Source organism: Bolinopsis microptera, chromosome 9 (assembly GCF_026151205.1).
Source record: "Bolinopsis microptera isolate Bmic1 chromosome 9, MBARI_Bmic_1.0, whole genome shotgun sequence".
Taxonomy (NCBI): Eukaryota; Metazoa; Ctenophora; class Tentaculata; order Lobata; family Bolinopsidae; genus Bolinopsis; species Bolinopsis microptera.
This window is the reverse complement of record NC_087080.1, coordinates 12,715,500-12,740,482: the sequence shown is the minus strand read 5'-3', so window position 1 is coordinate 12,740,482 and position 24,983 is coordinate 12,715,500. Positions and strand designations below refer to the sequence as shown.

The window sequence follows — 24,983 nt, the reverse complement described above, 5'->3', positions numbered from 1 at the left end:
AATCTAACAATATCAATGGTCTATAAATAAGTGGTGGCTTGAGGAGGTTTCATGTCCCGTAGGATTAGGGGCGTCACCACTCACCACCACTAATGGATCTGGCGGTGATAGCTATTACTTTCATCTATTCTAAAGTTATAGTTAGTTAAAGTGTTTTTATCAAGATTATTTATGAGCCCCCCCCCCCCCCCCCCCCTCTAACAGTAACCCCACCCCTACCACCTTGTAATCCTAGTTTATCTGTATACCATCTATACGCTACATTATAACGTTAAACTGATCACTACCCTGATGTGAGCTGTATAACGGAAGTAACCAGACTAGGTTATTTAATCAGTGCACTTTACCGAGCACCATCTTACTTCACAACACACATGATACACACGCCGATACTCCAATATATGAATGTACGCTGAGGAGAGCGAGGATCATTCGCCTGGAAATGCCCTATAATCCTGTTAGTCGCCATGGAAGTGAAAATAGCCCAGTCTCCCTGTTGTGCCCTACACAATGTCTAAAGTATCTTCAGCCTGTTTATTGTTGTGAGCAGTCATGCACTTCTCAAACTGTCCTGTTTTAGACCTGTTATTGGATTATTACAGCTCTTTGTGCTGGATTTGTTTAGTATAGGGGCCTCAGATCACGTCCCGTAAAAACGTTTGGTTGCCTGATATAATACAGTTATAAGGATTTAATAGGGTTAAATTAATAAATCGTCCTTTTTCAGTCTAGCTTTGTTGTGACCTGTTTGAAGTATTGCTTGCCCATATTGTTCGTTCAAATTCTGCTAACTCTAAACCAACGTAAGTTCCTTTACAGCTATTATAAGCTAATAGTCTATTAAAGTATTAATAAGCTAATAGTCCGCATGCTGAACATACCATGTTAACGCGCTTAAATAACTTACTTAACGCTTGAAAGTAATCGATGTTGCCACATTAATCAATAATCAGTCTAAGGTATGGATTCTGCGGTGATTATGTTTCGTGTAAAGTAAACGATTCTTGGTTGAAATTTACGATATTTATCATAAACAGGAACTGGAATTGAACATAAATCTGTCTGAGAAAATGATCGTCTAGACTGTATATTACACTTGTAAATGGTAGAAGTAATTCCATTGGGAAGTAATTAAAAGTTGATCAAATTATATCTTGTTTCATCGGCTAAATAATTGTACTCTACGAATTTGCTTACTTTTTCAGGAGGAGGAATGATTGATTGAGGAGTTAAGTTATCTATCTAACTGGTGTTGAGAAGGATTATCTTTAATATGGTCCAGTACGAACAAATACCACTAGAGGTAATGATAACCTTTAAATCACCTGCTGGAAATATGATGACTACCTTATTAGCTTATTTTAAACTAAATTTGAACTGGTTATATCATTTTCTTAACTGAAGAAAACCGACGAACTATTTTGGCATTGGAAAATGCTCGTTATTCAATTTTTTAATCCAGTAAACCCCATAGCCAGATTTATATATATGCCAGAATTCAATGCAAGTAACTAAAATTCTTTTTAGGTTGAACTTGAAGCTCTGTAGCGGCAGTAAAAAATGCTGCTAATTAAGTAGAAGTAGAACCCTTTAGGCCATTGCAATACAAGAATACATGCTGATAAACAACTATAACCTTATAGGATTGCAGCGCTAATCGTCTCAGACTTTTGTCAAATTTTCGTTGACTAGACTTTTATAATCTCTCTTTTTAGGCTCTCAAATTCTTTGAATCATCCTCAAATTCTGCTAGTTATATTTTGTTACGTTAGTTCTTTTGTTAACCCCCAAATCGCGTGCTCTCAGTCATGCAGCGATTGTAAATGCATATTGAAATAGAATTTACTAATTACTGCAGGCTCGATTAGTCGATTCCGTCTAAGTTCTCCGAACAATTAACTCTCTGATCCTCATCGATTTCCTCCAATTTTCCCGATTCGTGCCGCACGGTTTTTGATATTGTCTTTCAAGGCCAATACTTTCCAAACAATAGTGATGAAAAATGATGAGGATGGCCCCAACTGTGGTGAATTAAAAGATAACTCGATATACCCGGTAATTTGCAATAACATCACCCTGATTCAACACTATATACCCGGTAATTTGCAATAACATCACATCAGTTTCATCACTCGGCCATCGTTCCATTATCCTCAACCAATTTAATTTTCTAATATAAACTTCAGTACATACTACTAATACTACTATATAGTATATACTATAAGTATAAAGTACCAAATAGCGCCGGCATAATGGGTACTTGAGAAGCGGAGAAACTTCCGATACATAATCTAATCTCCCGACTGTGAGGAAGGGAGGGGGCCAGCTGGTTCAGACTCAGTCATGGGTGGTTGTGTTTATGTGTTATGGCAATCTTAATTGGCCTAATTTTGTAATGACCACCATTATTTGTTTCAGGGTTTTAGTTCTGCGGAACTGTTATATGAGTCCTTAATAATTTGAATTTGATGTATATTTAAATAAGATCTCTTATCACTACTTTCAGATCTCTTATCACTACTTTCAGATCTCTTATCACTACTTTCAATTCGTTTTAAAAATCTTGCTCTGCCTGTTTATTGAAATTTGAAGACATGTCTCATCATGGCAATTCTCAACAAAACTCGGATCGCCGACAGAGCAAGGCTTCCCGTAATTCCTACTGTCCCGTGACTTCTCAGTTTGGCAACGGTTATCAGCACGATCAGATGCCACGTCAACAACTACAACAGCCACAGCTACCTCACTTTTCCAACGGTGAGTCAGAACTAAGATCAGTTCAAGAGTTATGGAAATTTATGCAACATCTAGAAACCGAACTTAGTATAGCTCGTAGTGATCATGCTAAATTGTTGGACGACTTCGTGGAACTTCGACACGTTAACTCAAAGCTCAGCAAAGTTGTCGATCGTCAAGCGGATGCGATTTGCAAACTAGAAGTGGAACTAGATAATTTAGATCAATACTCACGTCGGGAAAACGTTTGTTTTACCAATTTGCTAGTTAATGAGAGCAATAGTTGTGAGGACCAAGTGGTCTTGTTGTGTGAACAGTTAGGTGTGGACATTGTTAAGGAAGACCTTGTAGCCGCTCATCCCTTGAAGGGCAAGAAGGGTAAAGCCCCTAGGTTTATTGCTCGCTTCAAAGATAGATCAACAGCACAGAAAGTGTTTAGAAATAGGAAAAGCACTAAAAACATTTCCCCAGATAAAAAGAAATTGCTGTTTGAGAACCCCGAAAAGGGTGTCGGGGTACAGCCCAATATAACATATAAACGAGCGGCATTATTAGGGCAGGTCAACGATGCTGTCAGATTTGGTGGACTAAACTCTTGTTGGGTTGACTACAAGAATGGGAATGTTTTATTGAGAATGAATGCTAACGGTAATCCTAAGCTGATTAGGAATACTGCTGATTTGTTGATTTGTGTGCCTACTTTTGAACCTAAAGAGTTTTTGTTTTGTGAGAGCCCCTTTTTGAACAATACTGAATTCACACCGTGAGATGAATAATTCTAATACAACTATTTTTCAGATTTTAATATTTCTAACAGAGAGTTATGGATGACGGAGTTTCAAACATGACCCTTCCCAACATCCTCATTCCCTCTGACCGTAAGCATTGCGTCTTCTGTCATAAAATTTTGTACTTTCACCAATTCATTCTACGTTGCAACAACTGTAAGGACATATATCATGGATCTTGTTTAAAGCTAGACAATAGTACCATATTTATACTTCAGCAATTTGTATGGTATTGTAAAATATGCTATGACGATTATATTGAGTATTATAAGTGTGTGACATGTTTAACAAATATTGATATATTTAATGAAAAGATTGCACAGTGTAAACAATGTTTCAAAATGTTGCACAAGAACTGTGTTAAGTCTAATATTTGTTCGTCATGTATGCCCTTACCCTTACTTGACTTAAACACTGCTACTACCAGTACTGTTGAATATATTGAAACTGATTTTTATTCCGAACAACCGTTCTTTGCCCCTTTTGAATATTATTACAATGAAATGATAGATTTTATCCCGGATGTTGAAACTCTTAGCGAGAATTTACAAGATTGCAGCCAGATACTGCGTCAGTGCGTCTATTATAAGTTAGATGATTTTGAAGAAAAAATGAACGACAATGGATTATCGTTATTAAGTTTGAATATTGATGGATTCAGATCAAATTTTGACTGCTTTTTAGTGCACCATGGACGTTTCAAAGCTGATGGATATTTCCTTTGTGAAACTAATGTAACAGAACATGAGTCACAACCATTTTACATACCGGGTTATAATAAATTTGTACTTAATCGATTATTGAAGGAGGATGGAAAGCTTAAACACAAAGGTTCTGGTTTGGTAACGTTTTTGCGTGACAAATTTAATAATATTAATCAAAAATTTGAGCTTTGTTATTCTACCGTTGATTTTGAATCACTTTGTGTTGAAATAACAGTTAAATCTGAAAAGTTACTAGTTGTTAATTGTTATAGATCACCAAGTGGAAACTTTGATTCATTTATCGATATGTTTGGTAGTATCTTAAGTAAATTGAACACATTTAAGGGACACAAAAGCTATATTCTTGGTGACTTTAATGTAAATCTATATAACTCCAATTCTAGTGTTGTTAGGAGATATTTAGACTGCATGTTTAGCAATAACTTTTTACCAATTATCTCACGTGCTACTCATTTTGGAGGCTTAAATGGCACATGTATTGATCATATACTTACTAACAATATATCTAACATAATTTGTAACGGCCTTATACGATGTAATATAAGTCGTCACCTTCCTACATTCGTAGTTTTGGACTATAATTTTGATCCTAACGAAAAGTGTAGAAATAGAAATAAAGTAAATATTAATGACTTTTTATTACAAGGGTTTTTGAATGATTTTAAATTATTAAAATTTGATCTTGAAAGTGATTCTGCCGAAAATATGTATTCCTTTTTTGACAGAAATTTTAAAACTCTGTATGATAAGTGGTTTATTAAAAGTCAGAAGTCTAGTGGTAATAGTTCTCTTCTTCGCTCTGATTGGATTTCAATAGGAGTGGCCAAGAGTAGTGACACTAAAAACAAACTCTATGATATTTGGGTTATGAATAAAACTAGAGTTAATTGGAACAAATATGTTGATTACAAACGAGTGTTTGATGCTATTAGAAGTAAAGAAAAATTTGAGTATTTTGATAAATGTTTTAAAGCAAATCAACATGATTTGAAAAAGACTTGGAAACTGATAAACGGTTTACTAGGTAGGAAGAGATCAAACAGATTACTAGTTTTTCCTAATCAAGATGCAGCGCATAATTTTAATTATTATTTTGTTAATATTGCTAATGATCTTTTACTAAAAACGTATGGTGAAAATGCTAACGCGGATTTAACAGATTTTAATAAATATATGCCTGAGAGGAACATAAGCGAGCTATCGGATATTAATTTTTCAAGTGAAGAAATAAATAATATTATAAGTAAGCTTAATAATAGCAAGGGTACGTATTATTCTCCTAGGGTCCTCAAACTTTTAGCTACCACTTTAAGTCCTTTACTGGCTGATATTTTTAATAAATGTGCAAATGAAGGTTATTTTCCGAAAGAATTAAAAGCAGCAAAAATAATTCCTTTGTATAAGAATAAAGGATCTATTTCTGATATAAGCAATTATCGTCCTATTTCAATGTTACCTGTTTTTGCTAAGATTTTCGAGAAGTTAATACATAAAAACGTATCTGATTTCTTTAATAAGCACAATCTTTTCTGTGATAATCAGTTTGGTTTCCGCAGTAAGCACTCAACCTTTCATGCACTTGTTTCAGCAGTAGAAAATCTTCATGATGCTATCGATAATAAGAATTTTACATTAGGTATATTTATAGATTTTTCCAAAGCTTTCGATACAGTGCGGCATAATATCTTGTTAGAAAAGCTGGAGAACTATGGTATTCGAGGAAATGTCATTAAATTATTAAACAGTTATTTATCAGATCGGTTTCAGTATGTTAGCTATGGGGGATTCGAAAGTTGTCTCTTGAAAATAACCTGTGGTATTCCACAGGGGTCAGTGTTAGGCCCCCTGCTCTTCATTATTTTTATCAATGATTTGGCAAATATTTGTGAGTTAGCTAAATTTATCCTCTTTGCAGATGATTTAAACCTTTTTCTTCAAAATAAAGACCGAAATTTACTCTACAAAAATGCTAATGAGGTATTATCAAAGATTCACGACTATTGCTGCTTAAATAGGTTAATCATTAATTTTGAAAAATGCTGTTTTATGGAATTCGGAAGTAGTAAAGTTCCTAAGAATCAAAAGTTTGTTGGAATACTTAACAACCAGTTTAATCAAGTGAATAAGTGTAAATTTTTGGGAGTCATTATTAATTCTAATTTAACGTGGAATGATCATATTACCAATGTAATAACGCAAGTTTCAAAATCTTGCGGATCACTCTACTCCATAAGTTCTATAGTACCAGCCAAAGTGTTAAGACAAGTATATATTTCACTTGTTCAACCATATTTAATGTATTGTATACCACTGTGGGGTGCTGTTTTTCACCATCCTTTGCTGCAAAAACTGTTTGTGTTGCAGAAAAAATGTATTCGTATTGTGAGTAGAAAAACAACAAAGATTGATCACAAGTTTCAACATACGAAACCAATGTTCTTTCGTTTGAAATTATTAACCTTGTTTAACTTATTTACATACTTTACTGGATGTATTGCAATGAGGCTACTTAAAGAACAAATTCCTGTTGATGTTTATCGCCGGTTTAGCAAGTCAAGTAGATCATGCAGACTGCTATATCCTAAATTCTCAATGTCTAAGACCAAGAATAGTAATTTTGTTTTTAATGCATCCAAAATTTTAAATTATCTCCTTGATCATGATGTACCGTATCATATTTTGTCAATTTCACTATTTAAAAAGAGATTTAAGAACCATTTGCTTCATATACAAAACCTAGGGCTAAATGGGGATCATGGATGGCTACCATGTAATCACGAGATCTTCTCGAATGTATCAATTTCATAAAATAAGTTAATTTCAACTAGGGAAATATAAATTGAAGTTAATGTTTTGGGGACGTTTGTGTGTTTTTTGTGTGTATTTTATTGTGAGTATTTAAAACAAGATGGGGACTATAATTGTAACGGTTTAAGTGTATACGTCTTTATTAATGTTGCCTCCGATTTCACTACACTGACAACATTCACTTTTTATTTTTTGTGTTATTTTTTACTTGAGATCTCATATCATAAAATTTTACCATCGCGATACGGGTATTAATTTACCTCCCAGCGGTGAGACACCGCTTCCCTCCATCGCCATGTTTGAAGCTCTCCCATCATCTGTTCTACTTCAGAGGGAAGTGACTTATTTTATATTTTAAAATTGTTATTATTCCAGTATAACAAATACATTTTCTAATCGTGTAAAAATCGTGTAATCGTGTAAATACTTCTTGTGATGCCACCTTGCGAAGAGTTTGTTTAGACGAAATGCAGCTTTGAAGAGAGTCACCCCTAGCAGTTGTACCAAAAGAAACAATGAAGAAAACAACATGCCCCTCCTCTAATCACGTACTTAAATAAAATTAACCTTCTGAATCCTCGTTCAGACAATGGTGAAAGAAATTTTGGAATGTTCGCCGAGGATACTTAATGTAACACAATTCTTGAACACATGAAAGTGAAATTAAATAAATTTCTTCATTATGTTTCTAATTAAATGCCAGTTTCGTCATGGTGATTCTTTCCCGACTTGCCGTAGTATCAGTTCCATTCTGGTCCTAATAGGGGATTGAGTTTCTTTGTAGCGTGGTTTTAGTTATGGCTCAGGTATGTTTGCAATTTTCACACTAATCTTGCAATTTTTATCATAACCATCCTGAACGAATATATAAAATCTTTTATTTAAATGCCAACTTCAGTAATTAATACTGAAAACATTCGATGGTTTACGGTTACACTTGCATTGAATTGACTCCTTCGAAAACCTTATTTAACTTTCTTATCAAAATTGTTACAATAACATATAATTGCACTTTTTAAGTTCCCTTCGAGCTGCATCATAGAACAACGTCTACATCCGACCTCTAAAAACTTAATTCAGCCTTATAAGCAGTTTTATATACATGCTCATTGCGCACACTATCCTTTCTTTAAATAACATCATTATAAGCTGAACTCCTAATTCGTCCGGTACTACCCTAATTACAACCACGTAGTACGTGCCATGTTTTTAGCAGTAATTCACCGTTAATTTTCAGTTTCACGTGCGAATTATAACCCTGCCCACGTGGGTCCTATAGTTTCAAGTCTCTCCGCTTTACCGTTACTTCTCTCCGTTAACACTTCTTGCTGAGCCGCCCTCGCAGATAATTCGAACCAGCTGGACCCGTTTTGTGCTCTAACTCTACCGATTTGCGGCCTGATTAGTAGCATGTGACGGAAAGCGGGCAAGTGCAATGATAGACGACTATGTAATATTTGAAGTGAGTATTACACAGGGGCCCACACAGCTGCCCGGTAAAGATAGATGGTTTTTGGTATAATTACTAGGGGTATACCGTACATATCGGTTAAGCCATCAGTCTTTTGGAGTAATCAGCTTTTAGGACGTTCATTCTCGCTTTTGAGGTGTTTCGTGAAGTAAGGTTGAGAGTTTGATGTCTGTAAGCGAGACCGTTCCGCTCTTCAATGGTTCCTTGGACTCACTGCAGTCGCTACCTGACATTGTATACGCTGCCAACATCCCTGCTAATGTTGACCAAGTATGGCTAACCTATATTAAATATGTAGCTGTATAACCAGGGTTGTACCACGTATCTTGCAACGCATACTCTGCCAAATCTGTACCACACTTGGGAGACTTTTAGGAATTTTCCGGCATATCTTCTTTATCAACATGAGACCATGATGAAAACTATATGCCTAGATTCCGAGTATGGTAGACCTGAGTTGGTCTAGTTGGTCTAGGTGGGCACAAGTTTACAGTACATTTAAACGACTCGTCACTAGGCTACAGTCATAGTTTTATCAGTCTTTAACATGCTTGGTAGACAGTACCTACAGTAGGCAAAAGTCTGTGGAAGGTGTCTGTTTTGTATATTCAAATAAGTTGATCTAATGTACGACGGTTCAGAACTGACATCGGTTAGAGCCTGCCAAGTTTCGCCGTAACAGCACTCTCATTTGTTCAATGTTTTAGCTTAGCATTTTTAAGTTTTATAATTAATTTACTAAATCTATGAATCGTTCTTGGTGAAATCTTTGGCAGATTTTATCAAATTAGTATCAGAATTTATTTTTCGGAAATCTGGCGTAGAATAAAGTAGAGTAGAGTAGAGTAGAGTAGAGTAGAGTAGAGTAAAGTGAAGTAGAGTAGAGTAGAGTAGAGTAGAGTAGAGTAGAGTAGAGTAGAGTAGAGTAGATTAGAGTCTAGATGCCACTTTACTAGACTGATAAAGTGTGAGTCTCTACACTCTACACTCTACACTCTACACTCTACACTCTACACTCTACACTCTACACTCTACAACGACAGACTCTGCTTAAACTTGACAGAAGATGACTAAAAGCAGCCAGTCTGTTTTAGAGGAGGGACCTAGACCAAGACTACTCTATCTGCCTACAAGACGGGACCTGGTGTAGTTAAAACGAAAGGCCAGCAAAACAAAACCAGTGAAAATTGTCAACTGAAAAAGAGTTGAGTCATGAAGCAAATGCTATTTTGAAATTCAGGATCGCTGAGAATCGCTGTCCTTTTTTGGTTTAATTGATAATGATAGTGATGGTACAAATTATAAATCTACTGTTCAGTACATACCAATCAGTCTGATCTATAGTTATTTGCTAAGGAGTAAGGGTTATTCTTATAGAATGTTACAGAATATATTTGCAGTATTTTAGTCACCAACATGTACAAAGTTAGTAATGACGCGTAATAGGAGGGCTATTTATATTGCCTGAAACGTGGAAATGTACATTAACTTTGTTAGTCACCCTGTGTGAAATATAATGATTAAGTTTCAATTCTTGTGAGAATTGTGACATTGATCGTCTGAATGTTTTGGTTCAAGGTGACACCGACTCCGATTAATCGCGTCTGATATTGCTATAATAGCTGCCATAATAAAATGATCAGTATTTAGTTAATTTTATTATATAACTTATTAACTGATACTTTATAACTTGACAGATTGTCAAATTTCTAAATGCATCAAAGAGGAAGGGAATGTCTTAATGATCTTAAAGATCTTGAAGCGATAAAGTGTTTTTGTGGGCAACGAATTCGCTATTTGTTGGTTAAATATTTTCTTAATATCTAGTACAACAATTGAGTTAAGATTATACATCGTAATTCATGCCCTATAGTCCGTAATTAGACGATGAGTATCGCTGAAAGAAGGTAAACTATATCGTGATATACTAAACATGACTAAAATGTGTTTTTTGTTGTATTCTACAGACAAAACACGGATAATGAATGACTAAACAAACGGATTCACTGAAAACACGGCACCAAACAGATAACCACTGCCTAAATGTTCACTAATGTAAAATGGGTAACACGACTCCTGTCCGACAACACTTTTTTCTTGTGTTTAAGGTGATATCTCAAATTTGGCACATATAAATTCACCCAAACTTGCACAGATCTATAACCATCATACTTTGGAGTCGGACAAGGAATCGCTGTCGGACAGAAGTCGCCCAATCTGTAAAATGTATTCACTGTGTTTATGTAAGCTAGGGTTGCCTTCTACTCTTATAGTTCTGGTAGCCCCCATGTCTTCCTGCTACGTTTTTGAATAGCAAATATAAATCGAGAATTGACATTTTTGAACCAACATATCTCCACTATTGTTAACTTCGCAAATCACGCTAAGTTATACTTACTCATCACTTCTCTTATTCTTATACAGCAATAAACTTGCGCAAAGTATTCACTATTCTGGACAGTTTGGTATCATAAAAAGATAACAATAACATGAATGAGATAATTTCTATAAAGTTTACTTACCCTCACCCATTCTCAGGAGAAGGAATCGAAGACGAAGGGAGATGGGGACTGCAGTGCTGAGGCGACTGCCACCTTAGTGAGGCATACCAGTCAACTGGCGAAGGAGAACTTGTGTAGGTTAGCACCACTTAGAGACATTACTCGTCAATAGCTGGCGAGCGATAGAAGTATGATACATCTCATGATCCGTGACTAATGGAAGATAATCATTATTTCAGTTTAAAATTCATGATGTGTCTTGTTTATGAGAAATCTAAATACAGTTTACAGATTTTCTCCCATTTTTCTGCCAGAGAGGACAGCGCTATAGCTGTTACTAGGGACCATGAAGTGAGTCAGATAATTCTTAAACGGAACTTGTCCCTGGCTGGGGGATCCTCTCTTGTGATTGGTGCTATTATTGGTGAGTAGGTTCCTCGAGCGCTGGCTGATTCGACTTATTGTCAAACATTTATTCTCATCGGGTCTTCCACCTCTCTATTCCAAAATAACGAAATTTTGTGGCGTTTTCTCATAAATGTATGATGAAAAGTGCGCACAAGTGTGCTGATCCAAAAAGGCCTGATCATGTAAACTGATTATTTCAGGTTCAGGATTGTTCATGTTACCAGACTTCATATACATGGAGACTGGAGGGAGCCCCTTAATGTCACTCACAGTTTGGTTTGTGGGCGGTATTGTCGCATTCTTTGGTTCCATATGCTATGCTGAACTAGCAACATCCATTAACGTGTCAGGTACAGCTGTCTTGGTATTTTCTGTTACATTCTATCATTTTACTAATCTGACTCTGTTGGTCATATCAAATCTTCTCAATTTAAAAAACCCTTATTATAACCAAGTATATAACGTGAGCTAATCTCTAACTAAGTAACTACTCTCTAACTAACTACTCTCTAACTAACTAACTAACTAATCTCTAACCCCACTATAGGAGGAGAGCAGGCGTACCTCACTAAGATGTACTGTCCTTTAGTAGGATTCCTCTTTGTGTGGACCAACACACTGATCCTGAACCCAGGGGGCCTGGCTGCTATCTCCCTCTACTGCTCAGAGTACATCGTCGTTAACATTCAGAAGTTAGTTATTCTGCTGGTTACTTTAATAAAATCAGTGCAATCTCCTTCTCGTTGGTGTTTCAAGCAATTCTCCCTTGAATACTGGATAGTTTTTCCGATTTTTAAATCTCTCGAGGCGGGAACTATTTGACAAAACCCTCCCATTTCAGTGGTTATTCAAAGAACGGTACGGAACTGAGTAAAGATTTAGCTAACCAGTCCCCCTACATAAAGGGAGCGTTTGCAATCCTGATAGTGGGTGTTGCGTCTCTAATCAACGCTCTGAGCGCAGAACTGGGAGATAAGATGAACCAACTGTTCGCTGTTGTTAAAGTGGGGGCTATTGGGGTTATCTGTAGTATCGGGGCTTATTGGCTTGTTAAAGGTAAGTCTGGAGACTTATTAAATCTTCTGTGCAATTCTATCACGACTATCAGATTTTATCGGTCTTATAGTGGTCTTATAGTGGTCTTATACTGGTATTATACTAGTCTTATACTGGTCTTATGCTGGTTATACTCAGAGTTGAAAAATACGTGAGATAATTTTTAAATACGCCGTATTTTGAGTATTTTTGCTTAGAAATAAAATATGTCAAAAATACGTTAAAATACGTTTTTCTTGAAATTTCATTCAAAGACTAAAGTTATGTCATTCGTTTGCATTTTTTTCAGACACATTTCTATTTAACTTCAACGCTTTAATGCTTTGGTATAGCACGTGCCCAGTACTCTGAAGTCATATACCAAAAGACCAAACATCCCAAAATAACCAAAAAGGGATCAATAAATAAACAACCATGGTTCACACAAGCCACCAGAGAAGCTAAAATATCTTGTACTCGTGCAGCTCAAATTGTTTCTGATTTCCCCAATAGCGATTATCTTCGAAAAAATTTTTACCAAGTAAAAAATACGTACAAAAGTTTAATTGACCGTACAAAAAACAAATATCTTGACAAATTGAATACAGATATTGAATCTGGTAAAATTCTTAACTGGAAACAATTCAAAAAACTGAAAAAATTTAAAGGAAGAGTTGACAAATTTGATTGCCATGACATGGACAACTTTCAAAAATTCTTTGGTAAACTTTATGCCAATGCACATAGCACCATAACTGTAGAGAATAAGGAAGAAATGCTTCAAAATGCAGAGGCTATTAACAATAATTTCCAACCATCCCCTGCACAATCAATACTCAATGGCCAGATCTCTGTGGACGAAATATCTACTGCGATCTCTTCACTCAAAAACGGCAAAAGTTCCTCGGAGGATATGATATGTAATGAAATACTGAAGACCTTGTCCACAACAAACACACAACTCCTTTGCAAAGTCTTTAACCGCTGTTTGGACACTGGAACTTACCCATGGAACAACAGCATTATTACACCCCTACACAAAAAAGGCGACAAAGATAATCCAGACAATTACAGAGCAGTTGCTGTGAGTAGTACAATCGGAAAACTATTTTCGACCATCATGTTAAACAGGATAATCAAGTTCAAAAATGAATACAACCCGGACCCCATAAATCAACTTGGCTTCGCTAAAGGAGCTCAAACATATGACCACATACTCACACTCAACACCATTACGTCTAAATACAAAAAGCTCAAGGTTCCCGTCTATGCTGTTTTTGTGGACTTCCGGAAGGCCTTCGACTCTGTTTGCCGTGAAGCTCTTTTCTTAAAATTAGCTAAACTAGGTATCACTGGCAAAACATTTAATGTTCTTAAACATATGTATAAAAATTCCACTGGCCAGATAAAACTATCTGGATTTGTCAGCGAAAAATTTGATATCAATAAAGGAACTGAACAGGGTCATCCACTTTCCCCTGATCTATTTAAGATATACATCAGAGATCTTTCCCCTCGACTAGAATATGATAACTGTCCGAAACTAATGAACCAACTTATCAGTCACTTACTATGGGCAGATGATCTGATACTCTTGGCACTGGACCCCAAAACCCTCCAAAAGCAACTCGATGCTTTGAACAATTTCTGCTTGGAATGGGGCGTCGAAATTAATGCAGATAAAACTAAACTCATGAAATTTAATGCCCGTTTTGATACTTATCAGCCGGTTCCCCTCAAAATTGGTGATCACTTGTTAGAAGAAGTCGAGTCATACTGCTATCTAGGAATCGAAATACACAAATCCGGCACATTCACAAATGCCCGAACTGAGCTCAAAAAGAAAGCCATGCGTGCACTTTATGCCATGAAAAGCTCAGTAAACAAATCCAAATTATCATTCCGCTCTCTAACAACACTCTTTGATGGTCTTATTAAACCTATCGTTCTTTACGGAGCGCCTATTTACACACCTAACATGGCTATCATAAAACACATAACAAAACAAGTCGATCTCAATATGGATGCCGACACAAAAACAAAATTTCAAACTAGTATCCTCAAGAAAATTAGCCTTCTGAACAGCGAAAAAGTTCACCTTCACTTTCTTAAATGGTCACTGGGGGTAAATCGTAAAGCCAGCAACGCAGGCGTCTGGGGTGAGTCAGGCCGCTACCCATTAATCTATGAATGTATTAACCTCACTCTCAAATATAGCCAACGTTTGAAAAATCTCAAAGATAACTCCCTTGTCTCCTTAGCTTTCAAAGAACAGATGAACATGAAATTGGACTGGTACAGGGGTTTGGAGCCTGTCCTCGCGCTAGACCCATGTTTCTCTACCGATCATGTCACAGCCTACCGCACACTCAAAAACAATCACTCCAAGTTACTTTTCGAAAGAAACCCGAGTATCGCAAAACCACCAAAAGAGGACTTTCTTATTCACAACGGTTTCAAGAAACGAATTCCTCCTCAATCAACACAACCCATCGGGAGTAAAATATTCACACCACACGTCATTACTAAAACTTTGAAATGTAACTTTAGAGAATATTGGGGGTCCTGTATCAACACTTCTCGGAAATTAGAATTCTATCGTGACCTAAAATCCAAATTTAACAAAGAGTATTACCTAGATAGTGTCATTAAATATGCAGACCGTGCTAATATCACAAGACTGCGGATCAGTGCACATCGACTCGAAATTGAACTTGGCCGATATAATCAAACTCCACGTGACGAGCGAATATGCTCCTGGTGCAATATAGTCTTAGGTTCTGGTATTATTGAGAATGAAGACCACTTCCTTAACCATTGTGATCTTAACGCTGCATCGAGGCGAAAAGTCCTAGACAAGATCCAGTCACTCATATCAAATCCAATCAAACCGTCTGCGACATCTTATTCTGTTCACAATGTCATCCCTGGAGCAAACGTCCTCAAATTCATCAGCAACAACAGTGAAATCATTGAACTTATCACGAACGAAAGTCAAGTCCACCTCACGAGAGTCGTTGCTAGGTTTGCCACTACGTGTTTTAACAACCGCAAGAAATTTGTTGACTCTCTGGCCAGTACATGAACAGTGAACACTGAAAATCACTGTACCCGCTTTTGTTTCTTTTCGCGCAACGACGAGTGCAAACTGCAAAGTGACCTGGCTCAAGCATTACAGCATTACCAAGGCGACTGAAAACAAAATATTTTATGTCAAATCTTTATTTTTCACTTTAAGTTAAGTTATATTAATATAATAAATTCAAATCTTATGATATTGTTATTATCTTAACAGTTACTATTGTAGCTCAAGATTTTAAATTTGTATTCCTTGTATTCCTTGTATTCCTTGTATTCCTATGCGAGGTGAAAAACGACAGAGCTACGCGAGTTTTGATAAAATCGTAAATTTATATAAAGCAATAGTACTTATTACTTTATTGGAGCTATCAATGCTACAATAACACTTATTACGTATTTTATTCAACGAAAATAAAATACGCCGTATTTAACGTATTTTTGATATTTTATAAAATTCGTAAAATACGTATTTTTCAACTCTGGACTTATACTGGATGGTCTTTGTTGTTTCAGACCACCGCGTTTATGCCAATAAAACTTCTAATAATAAGTTTAAATTAAAGTTCAAGTTAACTCCACTAAATGAGAACATTTACAGGAGAGTGGTCTCAGTTTGACACACCGTACGTGGCTCCCAACAGTACGTTTAATGGAGCTATTAACGGGCTCATGCTCAGTATGTGGGCTTATGGTGGTTGGTAAGTGTTTCTCTTTCACTATAACTTCTAGTTCTAGTGGTCTTTTCAGTTCTCTTTCACTATAACTTCTAGTTCTAGTGGTCTTTTCAGTTCTCTTTCACTATAACTTCTAGTTCTAGTGGTCTTTTTAGTCCTCTTTAACTGTATACCTTCTAGTTCTAGTGGTCTTTTTAGTTTTCTTTCACTATAACCTCTCCAAATGTCTAGCTTAATGACCTTTTTAGAATTCACGTGTTCTTCAGATGTGCTTGTAAAACAAATAACAATTGTAATCCTAACAGAGCTAATATATATATATAACTGAATGTGTTGCAGGTCGTTTTTGTCGTGGGTGACAGAAGAGATAATAAACCCAGACAGAAACATCCCACTCTCGCTATTTATTGGGATAACAGTGGTGTGTGCTGTGTATATCCTCTTTAACTTCGCTATCTTCTGTGGTCCTATCATTGTACATGAGATAGGCGACTCTCCCTTCATTCTGGTGGGTTGTTTATAGTTTATCTTTTAGACATTACAGTTACACTCACGCTTATCATACAATTAGAGTGACTATCTAGGACTTATTTTCTTAAGATAGGAATTTATTATTTCTAGGTAGGTAGGTGTTTAGCTGTGCTCAAATATTCTAACCAGCCTGGCACATGACAGCCTGTTTGATTATCTCCGAAGCTGTGCACCCCAGATCCGTATGTTATCCTCTGACATATTACCCCCTCACAGCTCTATGCTAAGACTGCTTGGGGAGGTTGGGGATGGTTCTTCGCTTCGTTCTGTATCCTGACAGCTACCTACGGAGCAGTGTCCAGCAATACCATCAGCACTACCAGGTTTGAGGGAAATTCAAATATCGCAGGAGAGTCTGCCGCAGATCTGGCAGATTTGTCTGACAGACACCAATAAATATCAACAAAGTTGCGATCTGTTACCAAAGTCCAAATAGCGGTATTGGGTAATGGGTACCTCTCCCGGCAGACAACTCTATACTACTAGAGTCTGCCTAGAATTCAACCAAGTCTGCCAAATGTGATTTTCATTTTTGAAATTTGAAGCTTACATTCAGAAATTAAAGTCCATGAGGAGCTCATTCTGCGTTGATAAAAGCCTACACGGGTTACATAATAAAGACAAGCCCAATTTGTAATAGAATAAACAGTAGTTTTTCTGAATCGGCCTAACTTCACATTACCATAGTCAAACTGTACCCTTATTGAACTGTACCTATATTGAATTACAGAAGTGAATATTTTTAGTCTTAAAAACTTTTTGGATAGTTAAACTTATATACTTTAACTTTATATATTTTATATAATGGTTTTATAAAGCAATATAACTATACGCCGATTGATTTCATGAGGCCTATATTTAATGTGGTGTGGTCCTGAACTTGAAATAGCACAAAATAGCATTAGTCTAGCATGAACCACCTTTCACGGTTGAGAAACCAGTAGTAAAGTAATAATGAATAAAAAGCGTTATGTTTCAAGTTCTATTACGCTTTTGTCGCGTACAAAAACCGCTGTGTTTCAGGTTCTATCACGCGTTTATCACCTGCTAAAATCGCTGTGTTTCAGGTTCTATCACGCGTGTGCACGTGACGGTCACCTCCCACGTGCACTATCCCTCTGTCTCCCTTCTCGGTCTACTCCCATCGTGGCCATCATTTTCAACGTGAGTAGGTCTAGTTTGGTGGTCCGTGCAAGGCCGCCCCCCTTTCAGAGTAGTTGTGATATTGTTTAATGAGGTGAATTTAAGATAATTGGCTGATAATTTAAGATAATTGGCTAATAATTGTTGGTTTCCTTAACGGGAGTTGCGACGATTAAGGCGATGGTCTCCGAACTCTCAAATATTTTCTTGAACTGAAACCTCCTCAGCCCAGACGGTTATGGTTGAAGTTTCTAAGTTTGTAACTGGAAGTCGCAAATGATATTGATTCCTCATGTAACACAATATTATACTACTTTAATCTTTGCTAAACCACGTTTTGGAAGACTCTCGCCTGGTTAGCGTTATTATCCATCGGCACTTATAGTTATACTACTCATTAATCTAATTACTGCTCTAATACTAAACATATAATTGTCTCCGTAGCCGGAGTGACTATATTATAATCTCAGATAATATTGATATATTGCTAAGCGTAATTTTATATTTGAATCTTTGTCGAACTGCAAGTATCTTAGTATCTAGCTGTTTTCGCGGATATTATTTAATCTTTAGATTTTCCAGTATTAAACGTCGCCACTGGGAACGTCACCGCCGTTGGTTTGAAATTTTTCGGGTCAAAATTTGTGCATTTATAGAGCAACAACGAACGGGATTGCAAGAATATCGTCTAGCAGTGCACAAATATGCTTGATATTATGCTTGAACGAGCTTCGATGGTGCAAGACAGGGTCTGAGCTGTAATGAGTGCGTGGGTTATGGGAAAGGTTGCTTTAAAATATTAAAGACGCTGTAAAGATGCCAAGGTCGCTGGACGCTTACGGCTTACACTTTGTAATTTTTGTATTCAAGGATCATTTGTATTAAACTGTAAGGTTGAAACTTAATCTCTGTAATCTAGACTATTCAAGACATTCATATGTTTTTAACACAACTAATTACTTAACCTCCGTTGTACGTATTCCATGTAGTTACGTGCTACAGACTGGCCTATAAAGAGTAGGTCCCCACGTGTTCAGACTGATAGGTCGCATGTTGTAAGAATATCCAAATATCCGAGTGTGCCCAGTGCTAGAGTCAACCGATTTCCTGGATCCAGTAGTCATAATTATGGAGCACATGTTAAGACCACACCCTTATTATAGACCGCACCATAACGGCCATTAAAGTCAGTATCTAAGAGACCGCACGACCTGAGAAAGTATGCCACTTTATAATACCTGTCATAAGTTCCGCAACTGCTTAAGCTCAGCTCCCTTACTCAGTATCTTACCTGGCAATTGCAGGAGCCAAATGATCTTAGAAATCCAGCGACGAATTTTAGGGCGTTTTACATCAAACTGTATTACTCGAGGCTTTAATGCACAAATACAAAAACTCATTTATCCAGCAATTAATATTTTCCATTAACTGAGACTGCATGCTCACGACAGAGTGCTTAGCCGGCAATCAGCAGTTACACCCCTCCAAGACCAGGCCACGAAATGTAGTTATGATATTCGCTACCTCGAGATGAGAATATAGAGATTTAACACACTGAGTTGCCTGCAGGCACTCTTTTGATGGTGGTGGGTAGGCGGCTAATGCCACATGGAAACAGTCTATTCACATAATTGTGTCTGTTATCGCTTATATCAAATGTTGGACGATCTCAGTTTTCTATAATAATGGTCTCTTGTGGACTTTACTCGAGTTCCATCTAATTGTAAAAATGTAAAACCTTCTCTGAGGATAATTCTTATTTCTTACACTTTGTAAGTTTATTTGATGTGTTAAGCTCAGCAATTGTGTAAGGTAACGTTACACAGGGTGAGTTGAAAATAATGTATACCCTGTATACTACGTTGTTGAATAATCCAACTTGAGAGTCCCCAAATTTTCCGCAAATATGTAATTTTAGGCAGGTGTGGAATCACACTATTTACAAAATGTTACCAAATCTACATGCTGCCTCTGATTATTAGACTATTATAACATTATCAATCTGTTTCAGCGCTTATGTCAAATACCATTAGAATTGTGCGATCAATATAATCATAAAATTTATCATTTATCAAAATTATCGTACTTAAAGTTAAATTTTTGATGCAAAAGCTATGGCCCTGACAATTAATTAACTCAGACACCATAGAAGTGGTTAGGTGTTTATGATCGAATATTTAACGGTCGACGATGAAGGCCAATATTTGAGGCGCTAATTTTGTTGGTTCCGAAGACGAAATCGTTATAATTAATATTAGGCGATGAATATAATCATAAAATTTATCATTTATCAAAATTATCGTACGTGGGTTTTTGATGCAAAAGCAATGACCCGGACAATTAGTTGACTCGAGAACACCATAGCAGCGGTTAGGTATTTATTATCGAATATTTTACGGTTGATGATATTTGAGGCGCTAAAGACGAAATCGGCATTTATCGTCGATTATAAAAACGACCCCCTTATGATAATTTTCGACCTGCATACAGTATGCTACAGATGTCTAGCCAATGCAATATATCTTCCCGTTTTAATAACAGTCACGTTTAAAACGCGCAATTTGTGATAAAATCTTGTATGTTATTATTGGTGTGTCTAAGAGTTATGGCTGAGCACCCTTTCATCTTGGATTAGTTTCAGGAAACAGCAACGTTATCCATTTCAGTTATTTATTTCAGTTGTTTTTGCGCGATTTATTTTAGTTGTAGGACTAGGAGCCCTGTCCCTGTGTTCCTGTGTCCCTGTCCCTGTGTCCCTGTGTCCCTCCCAAACTCTCACTCTCTCTTTTCCTCTCCGTGTGTCCATGTACACGTTACACTAGACTGTATTTAACTCATTAAGTTGTTAGACAGTGAAAAGCATTTAACCATCCTAACTTTGTAAGTACCAGGATGTCTGTTCCCCCCGAAACCGCCCTAGGAAATGATGCCATGAACACTACTCCTCAATACCAATCAACACTTTTTGGAACCTTATCCTTAATGGAATTCCTGCTTGGTGTACCTCTAAACTTTGTGGTTCTGAGCTTTTTCGTACAGAAATCACGCCAGTCAAACAGCAGACTAATTTACCTAAGCATCAACACAGTTGATAGCGTGATGTGCAGCAGTGCTCTTTTCCATGTAGTGGATTTCTTTTCCAGATACCCGGGTGTATTGTCACAGAATATGGGTCTGTGCACTGTACACGCTATCGTTTGGGTGATTTCGGCTAAACTATCCGTGTTTCTGATCATGGTGCTCACTATTTCTAGAACAATCTCCATGGTGTTTCCTCTGAAAGTAATTCCCAGAAAATACCTGTCTGTGCCAGTCCTGTCCTATCTAGCACTGCAATTGGTTCAAAACACTATACCATTTTGGTTTGGTAAGCACTATGTGTACTGGAAAACCGGAAACCTCTGTGTTTGGACTGTGGACATTTTTAAACCTTACCTTGATCCCGTGATGATCGAGATTATAAGGCACTCTCTCCATACCTTCCAGTTCACCTTTCCTTCTATAATCATCATATTGTGCTGCTGCATTTCTCTATTTCGCCTGAAAACCTCCGCAAGCATTTCTCATGGACTTGACAGAAAATGGCGCGCAACAGTCACCATGCTCTACATAACAGCTGTTTTCTTGATTTTCAACGTTCCTTTCGTAATCTCTACAACTATCTACACATTTGACATGACCGCTAAGAAACCAGTTCTAGCACAGCACATGAGTCTAGAACAGTCCTCTCTGCTCTGGAACCTGATGTTCCACACACATTATTTCAACTCTATTGGCAATGCAGTTATTTATATTATCCGAGTGAAAGGGTTGAGAGAGTATGGGTGTGGGGTCTTCAAGAGGCTGGATTGTCAACTTTCAGCCTTAAGTAGAGGGTGAGATTTTAACCCGGATTCATAATAAAAATCTTGTTAGAAAATATTTGTTCAGTTTCTCATTGTAAAGTAGCTTATACTAAGATACTGATAACCAGTCAATCATCCAGCTGCTCACTCGCAGTTCAAAGTATATAACTAGTCCTGTTTCAGTTCGTCTGTACTTCAATCTACATAATTGCGGGTAAGCATGCTTCAGATGTGGTTGATACGGTGATGTACGCTCAGTGGGTCTACTTTGTCTTAGTGTTTGTCGGGTTACTCATTCTCCGCTACAAGAGACCTAACATGAGGCGACCATTCAGGGTATTGTGTACTTTATTTTTTGATATTTCCGATAATTCTGATCAAACGAATAACTCTGACTCTGGCGAAACTTGTTTGGAATTTTAAACTTTTCCTTCCTATTGAAATTTGCTACTATTTAAATGCATTCAGTTGTAACATAGTCTGTGATAGTTACTGGTTACTGATAGTTACTGGTTACTGATAGTTACTGGTTACTGATAGTTACTGGTTACTGGTAGTTACTGGTTACTGATAGTTACTGGTTACTGCAGTTAGTGTAACAGCTCACACACAATCCCACTCAGGCTCCACTTATCATCCCGATCATCCAGACCATCTTATCCCTGGTAATGGTCCTTTCCCCCTTCTTCGAGAAAAGTGTAGATTCAGACGACTATTTTCCGAACCTCGCAATGAAGTATGGGGCTGTAGTGGGCTCTATTATCACCGGGATTCCTTTTTATCTCCTTTGTATTTACAAGCGAACACGCTTGGGGATATTCGATAAGCTTTCTGGTGAGTGGTTGAAGGATTTTGGTTCTGTTATGTTTCATTTCTCTGCTATGATTAAAATTTATTGCCGGAACGTAATGTTCATGTTTTTCACGAAATTGTAAATCTAAGATATACCGATATCATTGTTGATTGTTATCATTGTTTAGCCTTAGGTATCATGTATCATTATTGATATAATATCTACACGTTTTCTAACCTTCATCGTCCACTCAGGTGACCTCGCGAAGGGATGTAAACATTTAGGCTTCCAATGAACATAGAACGAATGCAGATTGACATTTTACGAAAGTGTAGCAAAGGGGGCCCAATAAAATTAAAAGACAATTTAAATTATTGCCCCATTGCATTGTGTTTCATCTTTTAGTTATGACAGTTTTTAACTTAGAACTTATTCTCATGAAGACAATAGTACAACGATAGAATAAAACACAGGCTGTATCTTGTTGCTGATTGGTATCTTGTTGCTGATTCATCGTTTTTTGGTGATCGTAGCTAACTGTGATAAATACCATTACAGGCCAAAAATGGACCACTGTTTAAAATTTCATTGCTTTTATGTTTTAAATACCCCTTCCAAAACAATGAGTATAAATAAACCCTGTGCTGCAGTTGCTTTTGTCTAATATATATCCACGATTTAAAGAGCTAGAGAACATTTTCAAATTGAAGCTGAATTTGAGTGATTGCATTGCAAAGTTTTGAAATCTAGCAACAAGCAATGGTTCGTTTTATGATTAATAAAGAAATTGTGATTGTGAACTATATCGAATCCTGAAAATATGACGATCTCTTGCGCGTTTATAATCGAAAAGTTTGCCTATCGCTTTTAATTGTTAATGTGTAATAGTATTAGTAATACTGAATACTAATGATGGCTTAATACTTATAGTTATATCGAGTAATTTGAGTCTGAAAATAAGATGTCGAATAAAACGATTATATATTCGAAAATCAGTTACTGGTAACAGCGAGGGTCTGGGGTCGTATAATCTGATATTGCATTTAATTTTATGCTAGGCTGCATGCAAATATAATATTATTATTAACAACTTTAAGTCTCCGATCCTTCAAGGTTTCAATTGCAATGCTTATGCAATGCAATTGGCAATACTGAAAGTAGATACAGTTTTTATTCCAGGGCGGTGAATCGGTTCACAACTTACCTGGGAACCCCTTGTCATACGTTGTATGACCCGCCGCGCACGAGTGCGCGGCTCCCCCTGTTACCAGGGGATCCCAGGCTATTATGTTCATAAACATAATAAAGATTTGACGGAATGACAGGCTGAGCGCCGTCCAGTAACTCCGGCTCCTGTATCGTAGAAACTATACTATAGTGAAACGACGATCAACGATGGGGGTCACGACGTGATACAAGGGCAAGGGAACCCAGGCTATAATGTTCATACACATAAAATATAGATTCGGCGGAATGACTGGCTGAGCGCGGCCCAGTAAATTGTAACGTGATTCTTAGACATTAGCATTAGACTAGGACTTCGACGCGCCGTGCAAACTACCATCCTTGCTTCGCAATCACAATGCGCGTGTTCAGAAAAATTATTTCAATCCCTGATCACTACAATCATTGTATCACGTGGTGACCCCCACGGTCGCTTCATTGTAGAGTTTCGACGATACAGGGGGAGCCGCGCACTCGTGCGCGGCGGGTCATACAACGTATGACAATACAATCGTTGCTTTACAAAGGAACGATCTGGAAGGGTTTTGTATCACATCTTGTCACTTGTAGCGCGATGCGTTACTGTGCCGCGCCGCGCACTTAAGGCTGGGGGTTCACCCTGAATTTTTTGTGAAACTTGGTTTCGAGATAGCAGTTGACCAACAAACTAGGACCGGTGACCGAACTTTTGAGGGGGTCCCGGACCCCAACCGCCAAACGGTGCCCGCGGGGCAGCCACGCCCATATTTGGTCCAAATTAGGCCCAATTTAGCCAAATACCCTGAACATGCCCAAAACCCAGATTTTAGGTGCTCTACTTGTAGCTAGTGGTCCCCTGAACTCGTATATGAATTTTCATCAAGATTGGACAAAAAATGACTGAGTTATGAGCCAAAAACCTTGTAGCGCGATGCGTTACTGTGCCGCGCCGCGCACTTAAGGCTGGGGGTTCACCCTGAATTTTTTGTGAAACTTGGTTTCGAGATAGCAGTTGACCAACAAACTAGGACCGGTGACCGAACTTTTGAGGGGGTCCCGGACCCCAACCGCCAAACGGTGCCCGCGGGGCAGCCACGCCCATATTTGGTCCAAATTAGGCCCAATTTAGCCAAATACCCTGAACATGCCCAAAACCCAGATTTTAGGTGCTCTACTTGTAGCTAGTGGTCCCCTGAACTCGTATATGAATTTTCATCAAGATTGGACAAAAAATGACTGAG

General features: G+C 37.4%; 1 protein-coding gene across 2 annotated transcripts; it reads left to right on the top strand.

The window, feature by feature from the left end:
* Positions 1 to 427: 427 nt before the first annotated feature.
* On the top strand, positions 428 to 23,399 carry LOC134820317 (b(0,+)-type amino acid transporter 1-like). 2 transcript variants are annotated; one of them, XM_063830542.1, is made up of 14 exons: positions 428 to 803; positions 1,206 to 1,303; positions 11,067 to 11,167; positions 11,344 to 11,453; positions 11,638 to 11,787; positions 11,985 to 12,129; positions 12,279 to 12,493; positions 16,152 to 16,251; positions 16,567 to 16,735; positions 16,975 to 17,081; positions 17,826 to 17,922; positions 21,930 to 22,082; positions 22,370 to 22,580; positions 22,794 to 23,399. In XM_063830542.1, the coding sequence occupies exons 2-14, from the start codon at positions 1,274 to 1,276 to the stop codon at positions 22,832 to 22,834; spliced, it is 1,629 nt and encodes a 542-aa protein (XP_063686612.1). In that variant the 5' UTR covers positions 428 to 803; positions 1,206 to 1,273; the 3' UTR covers positions 22,835 to 23,399. The 2 variants fall into 2 exon arrangements, with proteins under 2 accessions (XP_063686612.1, XP_063686613.1); XM_063830543.1 differs by lacking the exons at positions 428 to 803; positions 1,206 to 1,303 and adding an exon at positions 7,826 to 7,863 and having other exon boundaries at positions 22,794 to 23,387.
* The last annotated feature ends 1,584 nt before the right edge of the window (positions 23,400 to 24,983 follow it).